Genomic DNA, 1,868 nt, shown 5'->3' with positions numbered 1-1,868 from the left:
TCGAACCCGAAGCCTCATGATTGCGATGTAAAATTGTTAACTAGTGGAGAATAATTACATGCATATATAAGTATGTGTGTCTGTCTGTAGAAGCGTGAGCGTTAAAATTTGAAATAAATCACTTGAATTGTTTCATTGATTTTTATAGTCAGTTTTCCTCTATTCTAAATCTATTGAAACATTATCGTTTTTCCTCTTATAATTTTGCTTTTCTATTTCATTTTTTTTTTAATCTTTTGTAGAATTCAAAGAGGCCTTCTCATTGTTTGACAAAGACGGTGATGGCACCATCAGTTGCAAAGAACTTGGAACTGTTATGCGATCTCTTGGACAGAATCCGTCTCAACAGGAACTTGAAGACATGATTAATGAGGTAGATGGAGATGGTAAGATTTCGCTGCATTCTATCCTTTCAACAGAATAGCATTTAATTCGATATGAGAGACTACACCGAAGTAACGAAAACAAAAACTATACAGTGCAGTATTATGTAACTTACAAATATAATCACGATATAATGTGACAAGTACCGACTACAATTATATCTTGTATCTCTTACCGTTTACTTGTTAGTCATTGGACTGCAGCCATGCTGGAGCACCATTCTGAAGGGTTTAGTTGAACGAATCGACCCAGGTTTTCTACATTTTTAAATTTAAGTCTATTACTTATTCTACCATTATTTTTTGCCAAACCGCTAAGTTACGTGAACGTAAAACTAACCAACACTAGTTAGGAGTAAGGACATATCAAATATGCGTGCGTGTGTGAGTGTGTTTGTGTGTTTGTTGCATGTGTTTGTCTGTGAATGTGTGTGCGTGTGTTCCTGTGTGTATGTGCTTGTGTGTGTGTAACTAATTATTTGTAGTATTCATTTAAATCAAGGTATTTTAATATTAAGGATCCCAAACGAGGTTCGAGATCTTCACATCAGTGTATATACCATACACAAACAAAACCCCTACCTGCCCATGCATATAGAGACATATTCGTACACTTACAGAAATATGTACATACACACAAACAAATGCATACACACATAAACACACACACACATACACATACGTATACATTTACATGTACATGAAATTATACACTCATGCACACTAGCATGCAATTTCACGACCCAATGTAAGTTCCAGACTTAACATAGGGAAGGTTCGAGGAATGATGTTTACATAAAATAAGAACAGAAATGAGTTAAAAGTTCACTACAGCTGTTTCAAACGCATTTTTATTCAAGAATAATTTGATTATATCGTTAAAAAAACCCGCTTTCTTCATGATTTAGTCGAATTATTTATAAAAAGAAATGTGTCTGAAACATCTTTACGGAACCTTTAACTTATTTGCGCTCTTATTTAATATATGTATGTATGTATATATGTATATATATACACATATTCGCTATGTTGGACCACTGAACTCTACACGTTTTATTTTTTTTTTCATTCTCTCACTTATTCTTTTCTGTCGAAGTGCGTAGGCTCGAAACTTAAAAACATCTTTCCATTTATTCCGAGCGTCAATCTAATACACTTGCTTGTTCCTAAACCTATCTTCGTCTTTTGATTTTTCTATAAATTTCCACTATATACACACACACACACGCACACACACACACACAACACACACACACACACATACACAAATACATACATACATACATACATACATACAAGACGCACTTCCATACATTTTCTGTCTACCAAATTATCTCACCAGGCATTGGTCGGCCCAGGGCGATAATAGCAAACATTCTCAAAAGGCACTGTACGATGATACTGAAAATGATTCCACTGTGTTAGAATCAGAGCTTCATAACCACTTATGCATACATACTTTCGCACATACAAACATACACATAT

General features: G+C 34.5%; 1 protein-coding gene across 1 annotated transcript in view; it reads left to right on the top strand.

Moving 5' to 3' along the window:
* Window positions 1–209: 209 nt before the first annotated feature.
* LOC106883841 (calmodulin) overlaps window positions 210–1,868 on the top strand; it is a 10,241-nt gene continuing 8,582 nt past the window's right edge. Inside the window, exon 1 of the mRNA XM_014934979.2 lies at window positions 210–386. Coding sequence (XP_014790465.1) covers window positions 317–386 — 70 coding nt within the window. The 5' untranslated portion in view covers window positions 210–316. The remainder of the gene's footprint in view (window positions 387–1,868) is intronic.

This window comes from Octopus bimaculoides, chromosome 11, assembly GCF_001194135.2.
Source record: "Octopus bimaculoides isolate UCB-OBI-ISO-001 chromosome 11, ASM119413v2, whole genome shotgun sequence".
In the NCBI taxonomy this organism is placed as follows: Eukaryota; Metazoa; Mollusca; class Cephalopoda; order Octopoda; family Octopodidae; genus Octopus; species Octopus bimaculoides.
This window is presented reverse-complemented; position numbering and strand designations above follow the sequence as displayed.